This window comes from Delphinapterus leucas, chromosome 11 (genome assembly GCF_059928025.1).
Source record: "Delphinapterus leucas isolate spDelLeu-1000000601 "Yukka" chromosome 11, BTC_Dleu_Yukka2, whole genome shotgun sequence".
NCBI lineage: Eukaryota > Metazoa > Chordata > Mammalia > Artiodactyla > Monodontidae > Delphinapterus > Delphinapterus leucas.
In genome coordinates, this window is record NC_143139.1 from 6,826,177 (window position 1) to 6,848,119 (window position 21,943).

Sequence of the window (21,943 nt, forward strand, 5' to 3'; positions counted from 1 at the left end):
TAGGTGCCACAGGATATGCCAGCTGGAATTAGCACTGAGCCCACAGATGCTCTGGCAGCAGTGCAGGTCCTTCCAGGAGGCCGTGCTTCCATTTCCTGGATAGGGAGAGCTTCGAGGTATCTTGTTAACACACGACTGAACCCTGCTCTTACACCTTAGGCGACACAGTCCTCACAGCAGGATTTGCATGTAGGAACCCTCATAAACCAAGATTTCACTTCAGAGATTTCAAAGTCGTGCCCTTCTATGGCTAGGGATACACACACAGCCCCATCACACAGCATTCGTTCTTACCGTTCGCACACTCTACTGTAAATCCTTAGTACTGGCCTTGAAAGTCTCCCCAAATGGCTGTTTCCCACGCTTATACTCACATCAGTAGCTCCACTGCCTCTGATCCTTTTACACGAATTTATTTCTATACAAGGTTCTAAAAACACCCCTTGGTTTTGTACATAAGTTTTTCTTTTTTTTCCTCATTTTAAATTACTTTATAACAACTGGTTTCCTGATTTTTTTTTCCATTTTCTCTTTTCTCTGAAATCTGCCATGATTTAAAAAAAAAAAAAAGACGAAAGGAAATAAAAATGCCATTGGCCAGAAGACAGGGTGGAGAAAAACAAAAGGGACAAAAATAAACATCAAATATGAAAATTCTCAGAGATAATGCATTTATAAACACAGAAATGGTTACAACAAAGATGGCCGTGATGAGTGGGTATATATATATTTATATATATATATTTATATATAAATCCGTGTCCGGCAACTGACCGCGGCACCTAGGGAGCTAAGTCCAGTCCTTGCATCTGCCCCGAACTCTCCCTTCTCTGCAGCCCCCTTATCGTGGGGTTTCATAAAGAACCCGCAGCTCCTTAGGTTGGGGACGGGGAGACTGAGCACAGGGCCTCGGCTGGCAGAGAAGGGGAGAGGCTCCAAGGAAAACCATAACCCACACTTCTAAGCCACCGTCGGCCATTTTGGGGATCTCCGGCCCCTTGGGGACCACATCTCGGCCCTTGCCCCTTTACAAATAAAGGGGGTCTGACCCGCCCCAGACCTCCCTCCAGCATCAGGTAGGAAGTGAAGTGAGATCATGAGGGGAAGAAAACGGCTCCCAGGGACAGGGGCACGGGAGGAACCTCTGTTCTTTCGCAGGCAAGAACAGAACAGGAGGCTGCTTGCATTTAGGGCTCCCTCCTCTGTGCCGTCTGGGAGTGCCAGCCTCTAGTCCTCTGTCAGCCCGAGCTTGGAGGATTACGAGGGTGAGGAGAGAGTAAGTGCCCACGCTGGAAAAGTCTCTATGAGGTCATAGCAAACCCCTCCCCTGAGCACCAACCCCCGATGTTAGAAGCTACGCTTAGGCGGGAGGCTGCTGGATTACGCGACCAGCTCAGTACTCCTCTGCCACTCAGGAGGGCTGACGTCCCTTCGGAAGAGGAGCTGAGACAATAAGGATGGTATCCTGTGAGAGAAGGCCATGCCTGAGGCCCAAGGAGATGGAGCCGTGGCCTGTCAAGGAAGAAGAGGACTTTTCCCACCAAGAGGAGCTGGAGAAAGAAGGGACCAGAGCCTCTTTCCCCTCTCCCCGGGGGGCGGCAGCACAGGTCTCTACGAGCTGGCCAGGTGCTCTACCTGGATGGTGCTGGTGGTGACGGTGAGGCAGATGTCCTTGTGGTGCTCTGCCGTCTTATAGGGGGTCAGGTCGAAGGAGCACTGGGGCGGGGGATTGGGGTTGCTGTCCCCGCCACCCCCGCCCTGGGGGGCCGCCCCCGGGGACTGGAAGTGCGGAGGCTGTGGCGGCTGCTGCTGTGGCTGCTGCGAAGCCTGGGAGGCCTGGGCCTGGGCCTGCGCTTGGGCCTGCGCTTGAGCCTGGGCCTGGGCCTGGGCCACTGCCGCCGCCGCCGCCGCCGCCTGCACCTGCTGCTGGAGATCAGGAGGGTTGTGTTTGCGCATGTGCTTCATCAGGTACGTTTCCTGAGGGGGATGGAAGAGGGGTTGAGGGAAGAAAGAGAAGGAAGGAGGCTCCCTGTAACCAGCACCCTGGGCTGTTACCTTGAACAGAACGACACTTATACAGAGGTGCTCTGGAGCCACGCAGGTTCTCCCCATGAGCCACTTTCAGTGCTCGCACCGGGTGGACAAGGTTGGGGGGGACCTTTAGGGTAACCGTGGGCATTCAACTGGCACGGGGAAAGCTGTCACTTTCTCAAAGATCTCTGAATGGAACAACCTGACCACCTTTTTCTGGAGTCTAATGGAAAACACCTAACTGAAATCTCTCGTCTCTCACAATTTCAAGACGCTTTCTTTTGTCCTGTGTCTAAGTAAAATGAAGGATCACTGCTGAGCAATCGCTATAGGCTTAAGGGACCAGGCATCCCCCAAATCCTCAGCTCTGCGTCTGTTCAATTTCTGTTCTCTTTACTGATCCCGGCAAGGGGGAGCCAGGGATGGATGGGGTGTATTCAGTGCGGCAGCTCTTTATCGGAAAGGCGGGGTGAAGCCGCGTGCGCGGGGTGGGGGGGGACTCCGAGCGCTCACCGACGTGTACGCCCGGCTGCAGATGGTGCACGTGTACACCTTGGCGTGCTTCACCGTGTGCGTGGACAGGTGCACCTCCAGCGAGGTCGCGTCCGTGTACGCCCGGTGACAGTTGTGGCACTTGAAGGGTTTATCTTTGTTGTGCTGCCGCCTGTGGGACTGAGAAAACAAGGAGAAATCAGGACGGCTGCACCAGACTCTGCCCTCCTGCCTCCTTGACCTTAATGGAAAGCCCTGGGCTGGGCGCCAGGCCTCCTGGGTTCTCCTACGTCCGAAGGCAGCAGAAATTGCTTCAAATGAAACTTCAGACGCTACCAGCTAAGGGAAGCAGCATCCTGCAGGATGCTTAAAGTCAGAATGGCGGCTACGCCTGGTCCCACTAGTCCAGTGGTTCTCAAAGGGAGGCATGGGGACTGCCAGGGGACACCAAGACCTTTTCAGGGGGCCTGCAAGGTCAAAACTATTTTCAAAATAATAATAATAATAAGACACCGTTTGCCTTTTCACTCTCATTCTTTCATGACTATACAGAGATTACACGACGTGTAATATCGTAAAGACTGAACGCAGCAGACAAGAGAATCTCTCTATCTTCTGGTAAGCCAGACATTAGAGAAACGTGCATAAACAGAAAGCAATGCCGTTCTTCTCACTAAACTTTTTGCGGGGAGGGAGGTTAAGAGATATGTTATTTATGTTAATGTACAATGGGGTTTGTTATTTTTAAACAAATGACTAAATAGTTTTTCAGTTTCCTAATGTCTACGTAATTAGGTGGTACCCACATCAACGAAAGCTCTTTGGGCTCCCCAGTGACTGTTAAGAACGTAAAGCGGCCTGAAAAAGCTTGAGAACCACTGTACTGGTCAAACGGCACTGTGACCCCAAGTCTTAGACTCAAGGCCTCGTGTGGAGGGTGGAACACCTACCTGCAGGTTGGAGAGCTGTGTGAAGGCTTTCTCGCAGCCCGGGTGTGCACATTTGTACGGCCTATCCCCGGTGTGGATTCTGCACGGGACGAGAGAAGAAGAAAGGGGAAGGACATCAGCAAGGCCGCTCAGGGACCAGCGCCTTAACAGGCCTCCTCTGGGAGCACAGGGCGGGTCTCCAGGAGACGCCGGCTCAGGCCAGCGGGCCCGACCACTGCTCGCTGCCCGCACCACTCCGCTCAAGCTGGGCTCCTCTCTGCTGGCGGAGGGCCGGGGGCTTGGCAGCCAAGGCAGCTCCTACAGTCACCGGCCCTCACGAGGGTTCAGAAACGTGAGATAAACACACGGCGAGAAAAAAGAAACACATAACACTTCTCCCTTGGCCCCCAACATACAGCCAGAAACTACCCCTTCAGCCTTAGCACCAATCCCAGAGCAAGTTCTGGGGTCAAAGAAAAGCACAGAGTTATGCGAACTGTGAAGGGCGGCAGCAACATCGATGCTGGTGGAAGCTCCCTGGGGCTTTTCCCAGCTCAGCCCCTAACGGCAGGAAATGCCTAGTTTAGTACTGATCTGACCTCTTTCCAAACACTATAGGGCCCTCTGCTGAGACGAGCCAAGGACTTGAAAGTTGGCAGACCCCTGCTCCTCGGCAGGGACTTCAGAAGCATCTCTGTGACCAGGTGCTTTTCGAGATCCCGGGTATGAAATCCTGAAAACCTCGCAGGACACGTCTCCTTGTGAGAAAAGCCCGATTCCTCCTCTTCGAGAAGCAAGCTGTCGGACCACTTTAAGAGGGATTGCCACCTCCAGAAGCAGCCGGGAGAGGAGACCTGTAGCCAGCAGGAGTCTGGACTCCAGCTCAACTTGAGATCCCACTGAAGGAGACCATCAGCTCTTCCAGGAGGCAGGCTCACCTCCGAGCCACTCCAGATTCACGGGACAAAGTACGCATCCTTACGGAGTAGGAGCATTTTCGTCTCATTTGCCGGTTCTCTGTGAACATTTATGCTGCGCTTTGTTCTCTCCTGTACCCCTGGCATCCCTTGGAGCCTCGCTTGGTGCTGTAGGTGTCGCTGAGTTGGTACCCAGCTGAAGTCTGATTATACCTCCTCCCGTTCATAATCGGTGCCCTAAGGGCTAGAGGCATGGTCTTCTCCGACCAAATGGCCCTGCTTTGGCATCGAGAATCTTGCAGGATGTGTGCACAGGTGTCTCCAGGGAGGGAAATGAGGGAAGGAAACGTCGGCTCTGCTCCCAGTGAGTTTCCTCCTCCCTCGGATCAGGGAATGTCCCACAGTCACTGTGTCTCCTCGGCGCTGCTTCTGCCCCAGAAAGGCTCTCTGAGCATCCACTTGCGTCTCCAGTCTTGCTTGGTCTTCCTCCCAGATGCCAGCTGTGCTCTCCTCCGGCCAGCTCTCTCCTCCAGCCGGGTCTCTCCCCCGCCCCCCGCATGCGGGTTGTTGTGTGTGTCCGGGGCGGGGGTGGGGAGGGCATGCCAGCGGGGCGGGGGCAGTAGCCCGCCACTCTCCCTTACCGTGTGTGCTGCTGGAGGTGGGAGAGCTGGCGGAAGGCCTTCTGGCAGTAGGAACAGTTGTAGGGCTTGGCCCCCGAGTGGATACGGAGGTGCTGGGCCAGGTAGGAGGTGTTGGCGAAGGTCTTGGAGCAGTGCGGGCACTTGTGGGGCTTGATGGTCTCCGTGTGCATCTTGGAGTGGATCCTGCCGGAGAGGAGAGGAGGGAAGGGGGGAGGAGGGAGCGGTTCGACACCACGGGCTCAGCTCTCCGCTGGGTGAAATGATGTTGCTTGACGGATGAGAGCACCCCTTCCTCCCTCCCCCACAAACCCGCGCCGGCCTGGAGAGGCTCGTGAAGAGGACACCCACATCTAGGTTGCTGCTCATCTTAAGTCGGTGGCTAGAATGGCAGTGAGATGATGAAGAGCTGCACCCCTGGCTCCTGTAACCTTAAAGATTTCGGTCTCGTCAGCCCTCTGCTTTGTGCCAAGGTTACACACTCACCACAGACACCCTGCTTCCAAACAGTAATTTGAACAAAGACCAACACCGCCTGTCCCCCATTGACCTGAGGTTGAATGCACACCTTGGCTCTGAACTGACGCATATAGTAAAAGCAGGGCCTGCTCTGCAGATTTCCGAACACAGACACAGAGAGAAGCCACATAAATCGTTGCAGACCTTGGGACCGGAGAGCACAATGTTCCAGGCACCACCCCCAAGCTGCAGGGATACGCAGTTTAGTTTTCACAGACAGCAGTGGGAGAGAATCGAGGCTCCCAAAGGGCAGAGTTGAAAGGGACAAATGAAAACATGTGGAGAAAAGAGGAGGCGTGGGCCACGTGGCCTCGGGGTGAGGGGTCCACGGCAGGGAGTCGGGGGGAGACTGAAAGCAGCCTTACCGGGTGTGCTGCTGGAGGTGAGAGAGCTGGCGGAAGGACTTCTCACAGAAGTTACAACTGTAGGGCTTGGCCCCCGAGTGGATACGGATGTGCTGGGCCAGGTAGGAGCTGTTGGCGAACGTCTTGGAGCAGTGTGGGCACTTGTGGGGCTTGGTCTCGGTGTGTGACTTGGAGTGGATCTGCATCTCCGACTTCGAGTAGAACGTCAGGGAGCACATCCGGCACCTGGGCCAAGGGAGGGCAGCGGTTAGGACCCTGCCCACCGTGAGGGCGTTGCTGAACCCGCCCCTCCACTTCCAAAGGTGCCAACCTATCTGATCTCTCTTCTATTCCAGCGACAACGCGAGGCCCTCGAGAGGAGGAGCTCTATTTTATCTATCTTTACAGTCTGCCCTTCTAATACAGCCCAACACAAGTATTTAATAAGTGTTTGCTGAAATGCCTGGACTCCCTAAGTGTGTACATAAACAAGAATTCAACCAGGTAAGACAGGAAAATCTTATTACAGGCCCTGGGCTGACACGGCTTTCACCGGACCAGGAATATCACCTAGCCTCTGTCTTCCTTCTGCCTGTAACTTGACTTCAGACTTCTAAAGAACCCCTTTCCCCAGTTTCCCGTGGAGAAAGTACATCCCTCAGGTAATCCTCAAGCTCCTGAGGTGACAATGAGGACAAACTGACTAGATTCCTCAGAGGACTTTTCTCCTGTCTCCTCAGATAACTGTCTTCTCTCAGATTTTCTCCTTTTTGCCAGTGATTTCTAGAGGGATGAGGTTAAGAATTGTCAGGGTTATTTGGAGGGGGCTTTCCCAAACCACATGTCCGGCCTCCACTCTGGATCTGATGTTCCACCGACTCCCCCCGGCCCCCGGCCCCCTGGCAATCAAGTGAGAATTACTTCTGCAACGAGCCAAGGTAACTGCTGGAGTGGGTTGTATCCCTCAAATATGAAGGAGAAAAAAAAGACTGGCAAAATACCGAGCTTCCCCGCTAAACCTTTCCTCTTTCCTAGCTCAATGCCAACACTTCGGGTTGACAACAGTATCATCTGAATACACTTTCATGCATCATCTGAGCTGGTAATCCTTCTTCCTGCTCTGATACTGCCCAACAATGCCAAATAAGGAGGCCTGTGGGCAAGGTAAGTCACAACTATTCAGACTTTACTGGGCAAAAGCCATCTATATGTGAGCTGGAACCCTATCACTCAAACAGCTCACCAGCACACAATGTAAAAGCCAGGCCACTGGGGCAAGTCCCTCCTCTCTGGGTCCCCCCCCCCAACTTCTCTCTCTAGGAGGGGCTTAGGATGGTGAAGGGTGACTTCTGCTTTTTTCCTGGTCCCAAGAGAATATTCAGAGAATAACTGAGATGCAGACTAAAAAGAACTCTGAGCTCCTCAGAGAAGAGACCACTGTTACTTGGGGGTATGGTTCCTGTATTAATGCTTCCATTAAAAATCCAATCACTGAGGCCAATTTCTAGTTCTCTAGTCACTTGATAATTCTGAAAGAAATCTGATTACCTGTTTACCAACCCCTGGCTGTTGTCTGGGATGCCCAACCATTGTGTGGGAGGGTGGGAGGTTCTGTTTATAGTTAGCAGGGTCCAAAGGACACAGCCAACAGAAGTCTGGACACCGGGGCTCTACTCAGGGTTCAGTTACAGGCTTGCTCATCAATCTAGACCTCAATTTTCTGGTCTGTAAAATGGAGAGATAAATAACTGCCCCCAAAAGGGCCAGCAAACACCCAGGATAGTCAATGGTAAGCCAAGCATTCTCTAACAATAAAACTGCATTAATGTTAGCAGCACTGCTACTATATATTTCACTAAAACTGAGGTTAGAAAACTAGACACATTGTCACTTGGAGAGGAACTGCACTAGAGTTACAAAATAGCTTCCCTCCACTAAGATTTCTCAGACAGGTGGAGTGATTTTAGCTCTAGCAAAACCTCATTAGTTTGCCTGTGAATGCTGAACACATAACTGCACCCCTTAACCTGAAATTAGTTATAGAAGAGAAAATAACCCTCTTCCTCAAAGTTTTCAACGAGGGAAGAATCTGCAAAACTTAAACTCATCAATAACGGACTGGCAACAACATGAGCTGTCTCCAGAGGTATGAGTATAATAAGGATAATCATAACAATAACACAGTAATAACGGTAGTAAGAGAGGTGCCACCTGTTGTTGTGCCTGACGCTGCCGGGCTCCAATCAGGTCCTTTAAACACATTGTTTCCGCTCCTTAAAACAACCTGGCAAGTACGATCCCTGTTCTACAGAAAGGAGCACAAAGGCTCAGAAAGGTAAAGCAATTTGCCAAAGGGCAAACAGTGACTCATTCTCACCTAAGCTTAAGACTCCTCACACTAGAGGCATCCAGGGGGAGCTGGACCATCCTATCATCAGCCAGGAATGTTTAAACACTGAAACTACAGAGAAGCCAAATAAGTACAAGCCTAATGCAAGATGTCAGGTGCTGGGAAAGAAACCCGGTTAGGAGAGCTGTGGCCCTGGGCAGTGGCCGTGTCGCTGGGCGCACAGCTCCAGGGGGCACCATTCACACCCGACACCACAAGGGTGCTCCCTTGGAGGCCTGCAAGGCAATGGCCTTGGTTACAGTAACCGCTTTGAAGTGAATTATCAATGCTTTTTTCCCTAAGATGTTCAAAAACACTTTCAGATACTCTGATTTTCCCTCAAAACATTTCCACAGGATAGATGAGGGCCATGACTGGTCTTCAAATTTTACTAGAAATAAGTTGACTTGCCCAGAGAAAAAGAACCCAGTTCCCCCAATACCCAGTCAAATGCCACAGACCACAGGAATGGATGTGGTTGACCCACACCTGTATCGAAACAGGGACTCCTTGTGATTAAAAAGATTCCTTTGGAGCCTCAGAGTTCTGAGTTTCTGAAGAAATTCCATTTACCTATAACATAATCAATCCCCCTTAAATTCAGAGTTCTCTTTAGTCACCTGGAGGTAGTGTGTGGAAAATCCTATCAGGGCTGCCCTCCAATTGTACATTCACATTTCTTTGCATATGCACAGTGTGGCAAGTCCAGAAATAGCTTTAATGTGGGTCCGGAAGACTAAGAGAGAGAAACCTTGGCAGAACCAGATGACGCTGATCCACGTGAAGGGCCCTACAGAGTGTCAGGGAGCCCCCCCACCGTTCCTGCAACAACCGGTCTTGTTCAGGTGTAGCTCCATGTCACAATGACCTCACTTTAAGCCAACACATAAAAATCCAAATTTCTACAATATAAATTTAAAAGGGATTTTCATTTTATGGAATGCATGATACCTTTAAATGAACCAAACTTGTCAAGTACCTTTATAATATGATATGATGTAAACATTGCTCAGGAACACTTTTACTGTATAAGTGGGGTACACCTGTAATAATAAAGCTGCAGTGAACTTTCAGATTATGAGCTGGAATTCTGCAGTGCTCAATACTTTCTGCATAGCAACACTCCCCTCATTTTGACTTACAAAGACGGATTTAAACGCTCTGAACTCTCCATGGTAGAAGTGTACAACACATAAAAGTAAATGCTAAATGATGACTATTTCTCATCTCTTTCGAAGTTTCCAACATTTCAAATCTCATTTGATATATAACTCCCAACAGCTGGGAGGCATAAACAGAATTCTCCCCATTTTACAGATGAGGAAACTGAGGCCCAGAGAGGGGAAAAGGACTTGCCCAGGGTCACACAGCAAGTTCGTGGTGGAGCCGGGAACTGAATCCATGAGCCCAAGGCTCTGTCCATTTCCTGTGCCGCAGTTCCCTTCGCTCCTAAAATGGGAACAACATTGCCCATCTCGGTACACTAAGGACAGACCCAGTCTCCCAGCCATGCACATCTACCCCTGTCTGTGTCAAAGCTGTGACGGTGGCTATTCCACTCTGTACACTGGGACCAGACTCCCCAAACCCACTAGGGCCCTTGACGGTTCTCAAGGGGATTAAAAGATTTCCACCTTTCAAAGGGCAGGGAGTTTAGATATGTAATTATTTTCGTATAGTACCACATGCAAATATGCTTATAATGCTTTTTGTCAATGGACGACTTAAAGGAAGTAGAGGATCAAAAGAACTTCCATGAATGAGAAAGTGAGAAAATAGCCATCTCACAAGCATATATTCCACAGGGGGAAGGGGAGGTATCCTATTCGTTCCACCTTTTTATACAGACCCCTCCCATCATCCCAACCATGCAGGGTCAGGCAGGCTCAATGCTCAAATACGGCCCAAGAACCGGTGGATAGCACACTGGTTAAGGTTAGGGGCTTACCAGAAATGTTTCTTGAAAAAACAGAAATGGAAAATGTAGAAACCAAAAAGGAGCTGGAGACAAGAGTCTCAAACCCAGTCTAAAGCCTCATTACAAGAAAGAAATTCCATTACGTCACCCCAAAATAAGTCAATGCTGAAGACCTCAAAGAAGGAAGGGGTGAAATGGGTCTGCATCCTGGGGAAGAGGAGCCAGAGAAGGGCCAGAAGCTCCACCGTCCTAACCCTCAACAGAACACCTGACATGCACGTGGATCCGAGGCGGAAGCTGCCGGAGCGCGGAGCCCGATGGGGGCAGGGAAGCTGAGAGAACCGCACCCCACCCTGCCCGGTTCTGATCCTCACCTGTAGGTCTTGCCGTCTTTCTGATGGTCATCGTCATCCTCAGGGGAGAGGACGTAAGGGTCGTTCATCTCGGGAAGCCCCGATTCCAGCATCCGCTTCTTCTTTCGGCCCCGGGGGGGCTTAGCGGCCACAGTGCCGCCGCCACCACCGCCGCCGCCTCCTTCCTCTGTTAGGGTCGATGCTACCTTCTTAGAGAGGTCAGGGACCACCTGCAGGGCTTGTGAGCCAGGGGGAAGAGCTGAGACAATCATGGGAGCCGAAATGGGGAAGGTCTGAGCTGACGAGGCTGTGGTCACGAGGGAGCCTGAGGGGGATGTGATAACCAAGCCGGGACCTAGGATTGTGAGAAAAAGGAGATGGTGTCATGTTGCCCAGTCCGGATCCTAGTCCTACGTCATTTTCCCCAGATCATGGTCTATTTAACCCCTCACCACCGCCCCCACCGCCCAGAGTATACAGGAAACCCCAAACCCTGTAGAAAGACAATGGTCTCCTAACCCCTGTCCCCACCCCGCCCCCAGTAACAGTGAGATTTACCCCTTGATTGACTCCCTTCTCTTCTCCACCTCTGAGAACAGGAGACTCCTTGATTCAGAGAAGGAAAGAATGTCACCTCCTCAAAGGCAGGGACCGCATCTTCTACTTCTTTGTATCGCCCACAATGCCTAGCGCATTGCTAGGCACACAGTAGGCACTTAATAAAAATCTGATTGAGTAATCAAACACACATCCCACTCCCCATGTCCTTGGCGCCCTCCAGCCTGGGGTACTGATCGTGGAGGATCAACACCTCAGATTGGAGAAGAGCAGAGGGTGCTCACCAGCGGTCATCAGTCCTGTCGACGGCACAGGGACCACCGTGATATTCTGGGTAACGGATGCCTGGCTATGTGGGGTCAGCTGGTCTGACTTGGACTCTGTGTCCATGCTGATGCCCGAGGGCAGGGACACCGAGGCAGGCACTGTCAGCAAGGTGGGGTAGTGGGGTGGAGCCAGCCCACAGCCCTTCTCTGGCAACAGCTGGTCCTTCATCTTGTTGATGAACATCGTGTTCTCAATCTGAAAGAAAAGGAACGGGACAGTGGCCTCTGAGGGAGAGTCCCGAGTCTGTCTGCTCCCTCGGCACCTCACACTGTCCATCCTCTGTGGGGATCAAAAGGCGGGTGGTTAGTATCTGTGCTTCCAGAGAGAAGCTGAACAGAAACACTGTGTAATTCTCAACGATGGGGGGCCTGGCGAAACAGCATGGGATTTTATCTTGCTTCAGTGTCCACGGTAACAGGACTTGCTACTCAGAGCTGAAAAAAGTACCCAGTGGAGCAGAAGCAAAAAACCAAACACCACGTACCTGTCCTGAGACCGTGGGGATGGAAGGCCAGAAGTACGGGTTAGAATTGAAGTGAGATTCTTCCATTCTACCTGAAGAAGGAAACGAGACCACATCACACTCAGGAATCATCTGAAGCAGCTGAGCAAGGGCGAAGGGGCGCTGAGGAGCTCCGGGTCTCCTCCCACAGGGCTGGGAGAGAGGAGTCAAGGCCTCAGGATCTAGCATATTAGTCCCTCTGGTCAGAGCCACTCACCACTACATCCCCATCCAACAGAGGCTACCCCAGTTCAGGTGCTGGTGAAAGAACTTACACACATCTCATTTACCCACACAATGTTTCCTGTACCCCAAATAAACAGAAGTGGTATTTCTTTCTTTGGCTGACAAAAAGAGAAATTGAAGTCCTGAGAGAGGAAGGCTCGGACCCAAGGTCCACACAAAGCAGGTCACCGATCGGCCTGAAAACAGCCAGGGTACCTGTCATTGTTCCTCTCCTTTCACCCCTCAAATCCATCTTCCTTGAAATGAACAATTTCAAGGGTTCCAACTGACATGTCTATATTTCCCTGTAGCCTGAAAAGGTTCTAGGCCAGAATACAAAATGTCCAAGAGAATTAAAGAATGAAATTGGCAAGAATCAGAATCAAGGTCTTTGGGGTACCAGATGATATCTGGGGACCACGCCCCATGGATCCCACCAAGGTCTGAGAACATCTGTGATGCTGCACTGGGTACCACACACACTGGACTGACCAGTAAGAACCTAGGAGTTACCAGTTTTAAAAGGGGTTCTAGGGAATTTCCTGGCGGTCCAGTGGTTAGGACTCTGCGCTTTCACTGCCGAGGGCTCGGGTTCGATCCCTGGTCGGGGGACTAAGATCCTGCAAGCCACATGGCACGGCCAAAAAAAAAGGGGGGACTGTTTCCAGCACCAGCACCCCAGATCTCCACCTAAAGGGATTTAGAACAGGGACAATGGTGGGTCAGAACACACACACATTACCAGACTCCTCTGTAGTTCTCAAACACTATACCTCTAAGAGTTCAAGTTCTCCTCTGTACGCGGATGACAAGTAAGCTTAAAACCTGGGGAGGGAAGAATAAGGAGCAAGAAAAGGAATCCCTCAGAATCATGTTGCAAGTCACAGATGGGTCCGGAACCCAGGCATCCCACCACTCATTTTCATACTCTGATCGCTTCTCCTAACAAGGCTTAATTGCAGGCTATTGGTCCAGAGTAGCTTCCCAAAAGCCTGGACCAGGAGAGATCCAGGCTGGCAGAGGCAGGTGAAGCGGGAGGAGTACACGGGTGGGAAGGGGAAGTGAGGGAATAAACATTAACACCGCGGTGCTGCTCCGGGCCAAGAGCGGCCAAGCTCCAAGCTCCAGGAGAGGCAGAAGGACTACAGGACGCTGTGACTTGTAGCCTGGTCACACACATGGTCCCACTGAGGACACGCTGCAGGTGGACACCAGGGATTCTAACAGATGGGTGGGTAGACTGGGCAGAGAAACTGGGTCTCAAGCAGTGACTAAGGAAACCAGGAAAGTTCTTCAGCAAAGGAGGTGAAGCAAAAGATCTCACTCTAAATGTAACGGTGTTCCTGGTCCTTCTCCAGAAGTCTCATCACATTTTTTGCTCTACTGAACAACACTCTGAATTTTCATAAAACCTACAAAGGGAAGCAGAACTGAATTTCAGCCTATTTTTCCCCAAAAGTAGCAAAGTAGAGTAGCAAATCTGTGGCTACCACAGCTTCACACAAATGAGACTCAACTTTAAATGCCCTGAGGGTCAGGCACAGACCAATCCTGCTTCCCAAGTTATAAACACAGTAAAACCAGACACTCTCCACACGGGTGCCACCCAGTTCCCTGCCAGCTTTGTAAAGGGCCTTGAGCCTCAGGCCCTCCGGAGGCAATGGATGTTGAGAAACAGTGAGATCGCAGTGTAAGGGGACCCGATCTTGCCCAGCTTTGGGGGAGGCAGGGGCCACATCCTGAACTGCCCCCAGGTTCTAAGACAGGACCCATCACCCAGGAGGCAATTCCATACTTGGTGAACCGAGTGGCAGCAGACTTCGCATACGGACCCTGAAAGCCAAGCCAAGGGCTCCAACTGGGACCCACAGCCCCCATCCCTCTAACCTTCTAGCTGAGATGCATGAAATCAACAAGGGTGGCGGCTGTGGTGGAAATGCAGTAGAGAATCAGGCTGGAGAGTAAAGGAAAGGAGGATCTAATCATACTATCCCCCTATAGAGACAAGGAAGTAAATGCATTACGGATGTGAAAATTTAGGAGGGAGGAACTGAGAGCCTGAAAATAAGGCTGTCCTCAGGATTCTGGCGAACAAGGCTCCTCCCCATGCCCAAACTACATCCATTCTTAGTGTCCTGCCAGGGGCTCAGGGGAAGCAGTTTCTGAGTCAAACATGGCCTGTAGGTTGTTACAAAGGGGCACGAAGTGACTTGGAGGACAATATCACCACCACCACTAGCATCTATTAAGAGCCCACTGTGTTCAAGGTACCGTTCTGAGCACTTTACAACCATCGCGCCATTTAATCCCACAGCAATTCTATGAAGCGGGATAGTGCAACCCCTATTTTTCTTTCTCTTTAAAAAAACATTTTACTGAAATATAGTTGATTTATAATGTTGTGTTACCCATTCTTCAAATGAGGAAACTGGAGGCAAACAGTAAATAGCAGAACAGGGATCTGAACCCAGGACCAAGAGCAAGCTAGAAAAGGGTCCTACAGGAGACCAACCCAAGTACATGCTCTCTGATGCTGGGGCTTGATTCACAAATCGAAATTTAGACTATTTCCAGAAATGGACTATATACTTTTCAGGTAGTTCTCAATAAATGCTTTCAACAATGAAGTTTTCAGGGAATTCCTTGGTGGTCTGGTGGTTAGGATTCCACACTTTCACTGCCAAGGGCCCAGGTTCAATCCCTGGTCAGGGAACTAATACCCCACAAGCCACAGCATGGCTGCCAAAAAAAAAAAAAGCAAACACCAAAAATGAAGTTTTCAATGACAGCAAAATGCAGTGAAAGATGATATTCTCTGTCCACATCCAGTGAAACCTCACCTGGCCACCAAGATAACTGATTTTAGAATGATGGGGTCTGAATTACCCCTGTCCAGAAGGGGTAAATAGAAGAAAAGGCCCCTCCACCTCCCTGGATACCCAGTCTCTCACTCTGCTTTGGTTCTTAAAAGAACGAAGCTGAAGATCAGAACCACAGCCGCTCCTAGGACAAAATGATAAACGTGTCTGTGGGCTCCTGATAAATACATCAGCCCAAAAGGGGGTGCACGGGGAGCCCTGCTTGCCCAACTGGATGCAATATCCGCCTGCAGGATGACACCGGAGAAAGGGTCAACACTGTCCTGATGCCAGAATGTGATGTAAATGGCGCCCCCTGGGGTTGTGTCACAGGGTGCCCTGGCACCAGCTCACTCAAATACCTGCCAACTGTTGTCTTACCACTTCTCCTTTCAACTCTCTATCACGCATGGAGGAACGCCCACCAAACCATCCTGACGTCCAGGTACGCACATATGAACATTCTTAAAACCTGAAGAAAGTAATGATATTACAGGGAAACTTCATCTCTACACAGAGTGCCAGTTTTCTTTTGTTTGTTTTATATTTTGGCCACGCCGCATATCTTGCGGGATGTCAGTTCCTCGACCAGGGATAAAACCCAGACCATGGTAGTGACAACACCGAATCCTAACCACTAGGCCACCAGGAACTCCCCACAGAGCATCAGTTTTGATGATTATGCCAACACATTAAAAACAAACCAGAAGGGGTTTACCCTAGACTGGGAAGGAAGAGGCAGGCTTCTATTATAGCCCCAAAGCTCAGGAGAGAAGGAAAAACACAGTAGGTGGAAAGATGATGTTGGCAGACTGAAAATCTGGGTTCTAATTCCAACTTTACTACCGCACCATGCCTCTGCTGTTCTCCAATAAGAAGGGACGTTTACTATAATTAAGTTGGACAGCATTTTCCTTTCAAGAGGTTCAGGAACTACATACTCCTTTTCCAATCTCAAAAGAAATCTTGGAAGACTGAGAAGGTGAAGAAAAAAGACAATATTAAGTTACGTCCATGAAACACATAGGAGGACTTGAACTCTTGCACCAGAGCTCTGTCCATCTGTTCATCCTTCCCCAGTGCTACCAGCCATCCAGGGATAAAGACATCACTGCCTCCAGCATTGAAGTTTTCGTAGAAGTACTGAAGACCACCACTTCTTTCCTGGTACTTACAATTTTTACATTTTTTCCCCCCAAAATAAAGCATGGTTTTCTTTTCTCAAGAAAATAACATTCTCTCACACAACCAACCTTTAGGAAATCATGAAATACACCAACCCAATTTAGTAGCCAGAGGATGGACCGAGGAATCAAAGCTTCCAGAATCTAGGTTTAGGCCCTACATCAGTAAATGACTCTGAGTAATTTACGACTCTCCTAAATTTCTACTTGGGTAGAGGATGGAAGAGTATCAAACCCCTAAAAAATTCATAAAGCACATGGAATTGAGATGGAGACAACACACAGAAGAAAAAGAATAAAATGCTCAAAGTACTCCTGAGGAGAGTTAGAGACCACTTCCATGTGATGAGGACTATTCGTGACAATTAGCAGAAATTACATAGAGACCACATAATTATAAAGGAACCACCCAAAAGTATCAGATCTATAGCCCCCAGCTTACTAATCACCAACTAGAAGAAACACTAACAAGAAACAGAGATGCAAAGAACAACCAACTCAAATTCAACTACAGAAAGAACTGGAGGGGCTTCCCTGGTGGCGCAGTGTTTAAGAATCCACCTGCCAATGCAGGGGACACGGGTTCGAGCCCTGCTCTGGGAAGATCCCACATGCCGCGGAGCAACTAAACCCGTGCACCACAACTACTGAGCCTGCGCTCTAGAGTCCTCGAGCCACAACTACTGAAGCCCGCGCGCCTAGAGCCCGTGCTCCGTGACAAGAGAAGACACCGCAATGAGAAGCCCACACACTGCAACGAAGAGTAGCCCCTGCTCGCCGCAACTAGAGAAAGCCCGCGCGCAGCAACGAAGACCCAACGCAGTCAAAACTAAAAAAATTATTAAGAAAAAGAAAAAAGGAAAGAACTTGACACATGGATCTCGGACACTCTATTGAGAAAAACTGTTCCGAAATGCACAACTGCAGAAAGGTTGCAATATTAGCTAAGGACTTGAAGTGAGGAAACACACAGGACCATTTCTCCTCAGTTAGGAAACAAATCTTTTTCTCAGGTCCTAAGGGCATTCAAGAAGGGCCATCCCAATAGGATCTGGGGACTTCCTACTGTGAACTCTCCCAAGTACAAAATAACTGAGAACAGGTTTATCCCAATTCTACTGGGAAAGACCATCACACCATGCCCAAAGAGACCAACAGGACCACTACCACCACAAAGCTGGCAATCTGAGCCAGCACCTTCTACCCTGGGCACCACTGGACCACTGTACCTGCACCCTGCAGGGAGAACGCCATAGTGGTTCCCCTTGTCCTGCCCGTTCCACTATTAACTGACGGACCTGCGCATTGTGAGGCAGGAAAGAAAAAACAAACCAAAAAAAAAGTCTGGAGAAGAGGGAATATGCACCTAATATTTAATCACCAACTTGGCTCAGAAACCTATGGGTAATAAATTTTATAAACCAGCCTGGAATTGGTTCTCAGAAGACACCTCTAAGATTATAAGCTCTGAACTCAAACTCTCTTGAGTTGATATATTGTCATTTTCAGGCAACCTAAAACTCAATCACCATCAAACCTCATATTCTGAATTCTTCCAGAGCTACTTCTGGAGTCTACTCCATACAGTTTTATCCATTTTATTTCAAACTACCCACGAATCAGTTTTTTTCCCCCAAACTTCACCCTGCCACGTCAAATTCAAATAACATCACACCACGGATTCTAATCACTCACCAGATCCACTCCAAACACTGATGCAACGTTAAGGATACAAACTCCACTCTAAACTCAGTTCTGCTTGTTCCAAACACGAGAAAGCAATTCCATTAGGTATGCCACAAAGGCTACAATGGCAACTAGGGCCCATTTATCTCCAAAGCAGAATAAATTTCTCCTTTGGACACAATGCAACACTGCTTAGTGAGCTCACTTGAGCATCTCACAACTCATTCTTGTTGAGGACTGGTGGGCATGGAAGGTGATGGGGTACAGTGCCAACTTTCGCACAAAACTTCCTGGGTATCCTCAAGAGATAATAAGAAGAGGCTGATTTTTCTCCTACAGCAAACACCAGTATTACAATTGCTATTACTTGAACAATTCTGTCATGCTGTCCGCAAAAGGGCCATTTGATTATGACCCCTTCGCCCCCCAAAACTGGAAAAGCCATTAACACCAAATTGTCTTACCCTCTCTCTCTCTTCCTCCTGTCGTCTTATTCCTTGTCCTTTCCAGGGCTCCTGAACTTTCTGTAAACAAATTGTCTGGGTTACAGGGGCCGGTAAGGGTGCAGCCACCGGAGAACTGTGGAGAACCTCAGGAATTCTTTGACCACCAGCACTCAGTCCAGAAAGCAGGCGGACCCCCGACCAACCATCCAAAGATGCAAGGACAGAACGACAGCAGTGCAGGGCCACCCGCTATGTGGATACAAGGGAAATACATCCAATTCCCAGCAACTAAGATGAACTCTACCACCAGTGCGTGGGGTCCACCCCTGGGCTCAGACACTGGTTCTTCTTGGTCTCCCGGGGCCGCAGGTAACCGGAGGCGGGGGCGGGGGTGTGTGGGGACGGTTAGAGAACAGAAGAGCTGGAAGAAGAGAAGCGTCCCTGCCTCCCAAGGATTGGCTCAGAAGGCAAAGCTGAGGACCCGGGGGGGATGCACAAGCCCTTGTGTCAGGCACAGTGCCAGTTCAGGCCCAGGCACTTCCTCTGGCCTCCCCCCCCCGCCGCGAGGACTTCGCCCCTGCCTACCCAAGGCCCTGCGCCAAGAAGTACCTCCCTCACCCTGCACAGTGGTCTAGCTACTGGAGACCCCGGCTGTCCCCCAAACACCTTCGCTGCCCTGAGACAGCCCCTGGGCGCCTTCTCCTGAGGTCGCCCACCACCCCTCCCTCTAAGACCCTTCTTTGGGACGCCCCTCCTTCCTCTCCAGGGAGCTGAACTCTGCCACCCACCAGACAGACACCCGCCCCCTAAACCCCCCCATTCCTCCCCATCGCCCGCTCCTCCACAACCACTTCCGGTTCCGGGACGGACACACGTACAGTCCCATCGTGGACCCCCCCTTCCCCGCCCCCCCCCAAGGAAAAGGGGAGGGGGAAGGAGCAGAGAGCTCGGCGCGCGCCGGCTGCAGCGGCGCGAGACTCACCCGGCGGCAACGGCTGCGGCGGCGCCAGAGCCGGAGCCAGAGAGCGGGAGGGGCGGCGTTTGCTGGGAAGGAGGGAGCAGAGTGCGGTGGGAGGACCCGGAGGGGGCGAGGGGAGGGGGATAGCGCCAGGCGAGCGCGCGGGCACGCACTTTAGGCGCGAGGCAGACCCACACACTCACACGCACGGATCGTGCGCGAGACACCCGCAGGGCGGGGGCGCTAGGCAGTGGGTGGCCCCCTCCCTCCCTCCCTCCCCTAACACTCACCCGGAAGTGGTGCCGCAGCTCGTGCTCCCGAGAACCCCGATTCCTCCACGCCCCCTCCCTCCCTCCCTCCCCCCACTGGCTCGGAGTTGAGCCGCGGCTGAGAGAAGGCGGGAGCGCCGGAAACGAAAAGGGGGGAGGGAGGGAAATAGCAATGTGGGGGGGGCGGCAATGGGGAAAGGGGGGGGTGAAAATGCAAAGGTCGAGTCATTTCCGGGAGCAGCTAGAGCACATCCGGCGCGGTTAGCGCTCCAGCATACTCAGGGCGGAAGTTACGACAAGTAGGGGCGGAAGTAGCTTCTGCCCGGGGACGCGGTATACCCTCCAGGGATGTGACGCCACAGCGGAAGTGAAGGTGGGTTCTGCTCTAAGGGCAGGAGCCGAACCTTCACGACTGCGGTTCCGGGTTTCCGGAAGGGACTTCAGGGGAAGTGGGAGGGTGGAAACGCGACAGGTTCATGAATTATGCATCAAGGTACGAGGGGCGGTATGGATTCTTAAAAGACGGGTCCTGGTTCCCTTCCCTCAAGGGGCGATAGGCAGACGTAGGGAGTTACCATTCTTTTTTCTTACATACTCTCCAGAAGGTCTCAATGCTTTGAATATGAAAGAAAGGAAAAGGATGTGTCAGTAGTTTTCTTGAGGTCCCTCCTTAGGCCCAAAGCGTGACAAATTAACCCCCCCCCCCAGGCCTCAGAATCCGACCCCTGCCTAACCACACCCCTTACTCTCTTTGCTTTGGTCTCTAAGTTCTTGTGGCCCTCTTCCACATCTTTATCTCCTACTCACCCGGCTTTACTTTTAAATATAGCACTCACCTCTACCTGATTCTATATTGCTGGATGTCCTCCTCTTCTCACTGGAATATCGGCCCCACGAGGGCAAGGACTCTGAATTGTTCGCTGCTGTATCCTCAGAGCCTGGCACTTAGTAAGCAGTGGGTAAACGTTTGTTGCATCAATGAACAATTAATGTGAACTCTTTCAGGAAGCCTTCGTTGATTGCTCCAACGGTCTCGTTCTCAATTTCCACAGCATTTAGTCCGTACCTTTTTTTTTTTTTTTTTGGCTGTTTTAACTATTTCATATATGTGACTCTTCAGCAAGTTTGTCAGCAACTCGGGAGAAACTGTCTCATACATGGTACCCTCCCACTGCTTTGTTGAGCACACAGTAGATGCTAAATAAATACATGCTATTTGAGTAAATGAATGCTGCCACCAGCCTGTCCCAGATCTGACCAGAATCCCTCTGGGCTCAGCTCTATTTTGAGTGAAACAGAATCAAAGTGCCTCCTATTAACAGTAATAGTTCCTTGCTTAGAGATCAAAATAACCCCGATAGGAATAACTGTAATGCCAAATTTTACATATAATGAACATAAGACTCTGAAGACTTAAGTGATTTTCCCCAAGGTCACAGCTTCCCCAGGAAGTAGCAAAAGACACCTAAAAATAAAAATTCCAATTAAATGTTTAAATAGAAGATATGTATTTGTATCTTTTTTAAAGCGTCCGCTCTCTTTATCACATTTTGTGACTCTGTAACCTGTCTGTGTCAACCCAATAGTGACACAATAGGATAAGGGTCTTAAGGGCGCAGATGTGACCAGACGTAGTTACTGTATGGGTTAGAGATCGATGATTTGAGAAACCTTGACTTTGGGGGCAGAGATAGAAAAGTGGGAGCAAAATGGTGGTAATCACTATAAGTTCTGGTTCTCTTTCTGTTCTTCTCCTATTTACAATAACTGGCACCCCCCCGGGCCTCGGTGTCTCCAATTGTCAACCCTGCTGCTGCCCTTGCTATAAGAAGCAAGTTTTAGTGCTTTGAACTCCTTAGAGAAAAGCTTTAGAGAGATAAATGTGGGGCGTAGGGGGAGGAGGGCTGTTAATTTTAGCCTGGGGTTTTCCAGCTGGCACACTGTTTCCATCTTGAATCACTTCCACACCCTGCGCTCTGCCTGGGAGATCCCTCCTCCTGGGGGCTTCCCCACTCCCTGGTTTGGTCTGAGCCACAATGGTAAGCATTCCAGAAAAATGCTTAAGAGAAGCCTGGCTTAGTCATTTGATGCACAGCTCAGGAGGCAAAGAAAGCATACAGATGAGAGATGCGGGTCCCAGTAGTGATGGGTGGCCTCCAAGAAGCAAAGGGGTAGTATGGCCACTGTTTGTGTTCTTGGTCTGTGACTAAGCAGTGACTCCTTTGCCACTTGGAGCCTTCTGAGGACCTCCCGAGGCCCCATAGTTTCAGTTTCAAGACTACATGAGATAAAGTTAGGATCCTTCCCCAGGGCCTCCTGACTCTTCCTGGTTAGCATTACAATGGGATTTAGTTTGGGATCATTCCTTTAGGACAACTCAGAAGACTCGGACATCTTTCT

The 21,943-nt window shown here is 50.5% G+C and overlaps 1 protein-coding gene across 21 annotated transcripts; it reads right to left on the minus strand.

Moving 5' to 3' along the window:
- Window positions 1-397: 397 nt before the first annotated feature.
- ZNF384 (zinc finger protein 384) lies at window positions 398-19,760 on the minus strand. Of its 21 annotated transcripts, none has more exons than XM_089920213.1 (15): window positions 19,299-19,554; window positions 18,335-18,394; window positions 15,382-15,472; window positions 13,467-13,554; window positions 12,916-12,967; window positions 11,900-11,970; window positions 11,373-11,610; window positions 11,089-11,136; window positions 10,552-10,885; window positions 9,616-9,708; window positions 5,892-6,116; window positions 5,011-5,193; window positions 3,474-3,552; window positions 2,545-2,703; window positions 398-1,977 (listed from the first exon to the last, which is right to left on the minus strand). In XM_089920213.1, the coding sequence occupies exons 6-15, from the start codon at window positions 11,963-11,965 to the stop codon at window positions 1,612-1,614; spliced, it is 1,791 nt and encodes a 596-aa protein (XP_089776339.1). In that variant the 5' UTR covers window positions 11,966-11,970; window positions 12,916-12,967; window positions 13,467-13,554; window positions 15,382-15,472; window positions 18,335-18,394; window positions 19,299-19,554; the 3' UTR covers window positions 398-1,611. The 21 variants fall into 21 exon arrangements, with proteins under 21 accessions (XP_089776339.1, XP_089776338.1, XP_089776341.1 ...); XM_089920212.1 differs by having other exon boundaries at window positions 15,363-15,472; XM_089920215.1 differs by lacking the exon at window positions 19,299-19,554 and adding an exon at window positions 18,621-18,876 and having other exon boundaries at window positions 15,363-15,472.
- Between the last annotated feature and the right edge of the window lie 2,183 nt (window positions 19,761-21,943).

Coding starts and splice junctions, on each gene's coding strand:
- ZNF384 (XM_089920202.1), bottom strand. CDS start 11,965: ATGGAAGAATCTCACTTCAATTCTAACCCGTACTTCTGGCCTTCCATC. Junction 6,117..9,615: donor AACTTGCTGTGTGACCCTGG/GCAAGTCCTTTT, acceptor CCCTTGGCCCAG/GTGCCGGATGTGCTCCCTGA. Junction 3,553..5,010: donor CACCTCCAGCAGCACACACG/GTAAGGGAGAGT, acceptor CGTCCCGTGCAG/AATCCACACCGGGGATAGGC.